Raw genomic sequence first — 1,384 nt, forward strand, 5'->3', positions numbered from 1 at the left:
CCAGCAAAAATATCAAGGGTTGCAAGACAGTTCTCTGGTGTTGCGTTCTGTTTGTCTGAACCAGCTTGCTCATCGTCACAAATCTACTTGCCTTCATTCTTTTTTGCAGCATGCGCCTTCCTTGTCAAGGTCATGAGCTTAACATTTGTCGGTAGCTGGTTAAAAGAAAAGACATGCTCAGTCAACTACCTGAAGCAGTTTCTCACAAAATAAATGCAAAACTGGAGAAATCAAAAGATGAATGTTGGCAATAACTAACCTGCTTAAGAGCTCCAGCATCAGGATCATATAAATGTTCACAGTAAAAGGCATGCTCAACCACTACCGGAAGATTTGAATTTGGAATGTCATTCTTTGCTATAACCTCACATTTCCCCTCAACCATCACAAACTGGCACACTTATTATATTTTCACTGTAGTATACCTGGATCAAACAACAAAGAAATATTAAATACCAAATGCACAAACCAAAAGGTTATTCGGAATCATAGTAGTATGATAGTAATGATGTGGATCAACAATAATGAAGTGAATAGTAGGCCCTGGACAAATAAGGCAAAGTGACAAACATCTCTGATGAAATATCATCTGCCCTGTATAACCTTCTTGCACTGACTATGGTTGATTCTGGATTAGCTTTCTTTGATCTAGAAGAAGCTTTGATACTCTGCAGATGCCAGATGGCACCCAACTTTATGGTGACAGAATTGACAGTGTGCATCAATTCAACTGATTTAGTTACCTTGTCCATATTGGGCACGAGGTCTTGCAGCCTCCTTAGCCTCTTGCTATTCCTTGCTCTTCTTTCCTAAACAGCATAAGAAAGAAAAATATTCAGTACAAACATGTCGCACCAAGACAAACACCAAAAATGTTGTAGGAAATTAACTAATCCTCTCAGCGATGCTTCGTGGGTGAGTGGCGCAGCCACGCTTGGTGCAGACTGTGTAGGCGATGAAGTATTGCTGCAGCTGCAGATAGTCGTCCATGCCGGACATGTCTAAAGACGTGGTTGACATGCCAAACTGAATTTGGTCCAAGGTTAGAACTGTAGCATTAAACAATTGACGGGGAGCAGAGTGCGGATGGATGTGAAGTGTATACATGTGAAGCTTGTCCTACTTGGGATTCGATTTTGCTGAGGCTGGTGACCATGCCATCGTCGCTGTCGATGAGCACCTTCGCTTTTTTGCTTCCGGGCGTGAAGAACATGATGTTGGAGTTGGTGTCACCCGAGGAGCTCATGGAGAAGCTCCTGGAGAGGTCGCTGGAGCCGTTGTTGACGGTGATGCTCTCACCGACGGCCGACGGCATCAGCACGGGCATGGCCATCCCCATCTCCGTGTGGGATAATGTTCTGCTGCCTCGAGTAGCTCCATAGCT

The 1,384-nt window shown here is 44.1% G+C and overlaps 1 protein-coding gene across 3 annotated transcripts; it reads right to left on the bottom strand.

Annotated features, from left to right (window-relative positions):
- Positions 1 to 591: 591 nt before the first annotated feature.
- Positions 592 to 1,351, bottom strand: LOC119343195 (transcription factor bHLH81-like). Of its 3 annotated transcripts, XM_037614307.1 has the most exons (4): positions 1,106 to 1,351; positions 891 to 1,026; positions 744 to 809; positions 592 to 668 (listed from the first exon to the last, which is right to left on the bottom strand). In XM_037614307.1, the coding sequence occupies exons 1-3, from the start codon at positions 1,337 to 1,339 to the stop codon at positions 790 to 792; spliced, it is 390 nt and encodes a 129-aa protein (XP_037470204.1). In that variant the 5' UTR covers positions 1,340 to 1,351; the 3' UTR covers positions 592 to 668; positions 744 to 789. The 3 variants fall into 3 exon arrangements, with proteins under 3 accessions (XP_037470204.1, XP_037470205.1, XP_037470203.1); XM_037614308.1 differs by having other exon boundaries at positions 598 to 809; positions 1,124 to 1,351; XM_037614306.1 differs by having other exon boundaries at positions 598 to 809.
- Positions 1,352 to 1,384: the final 33 nt, after the last annotated feature.

The sequence above is a fragment of the Triticum dicoccoides genome, unplaced genomic scaffold (assembly GCF_002162155.2).
Source record: "Triticum dicoccoides isolate Atlit2015 ecotype Zavitan unplaced genomic scaffold, WEW_v2.0 scaffold118705, whole genome shotgun sequence".
Classification (NCBI taxonomy): Eukaryota; Viridiplantae; Streptophyta; class Magnoliopsida; order Poales; family Poaceae; genus Triticum; species Triticum dicoccoides.

What these genes read in the sequence shown, in the direction of transcription:
- LOC119343195 (XM_037614307.1), bottom strand. Translation starts at nt 1,339, where the DNA reads ATGGGGATGGCCATGCCCGTGCTGATGCCGTCGGCCGTCGGTGAGAGC. An exon ending in AAGTAGGACAAGCTTCACAT is followed by an intron (nt 1,027 to 1,105) that starts GTATACACTTCA and finishes GACCAAATTCAG; the next exon opens with TTTGGCATGTCAACCACGTC. An exon ending in AAGCATCGCTGAGAGGATTA is followed by an intron (nt 810 to 890) that starts GTTAATTTCCTA and finishes TATGCTGTTTAG; the next exon opens with GAAAGAAGAGCAAGGAATAG.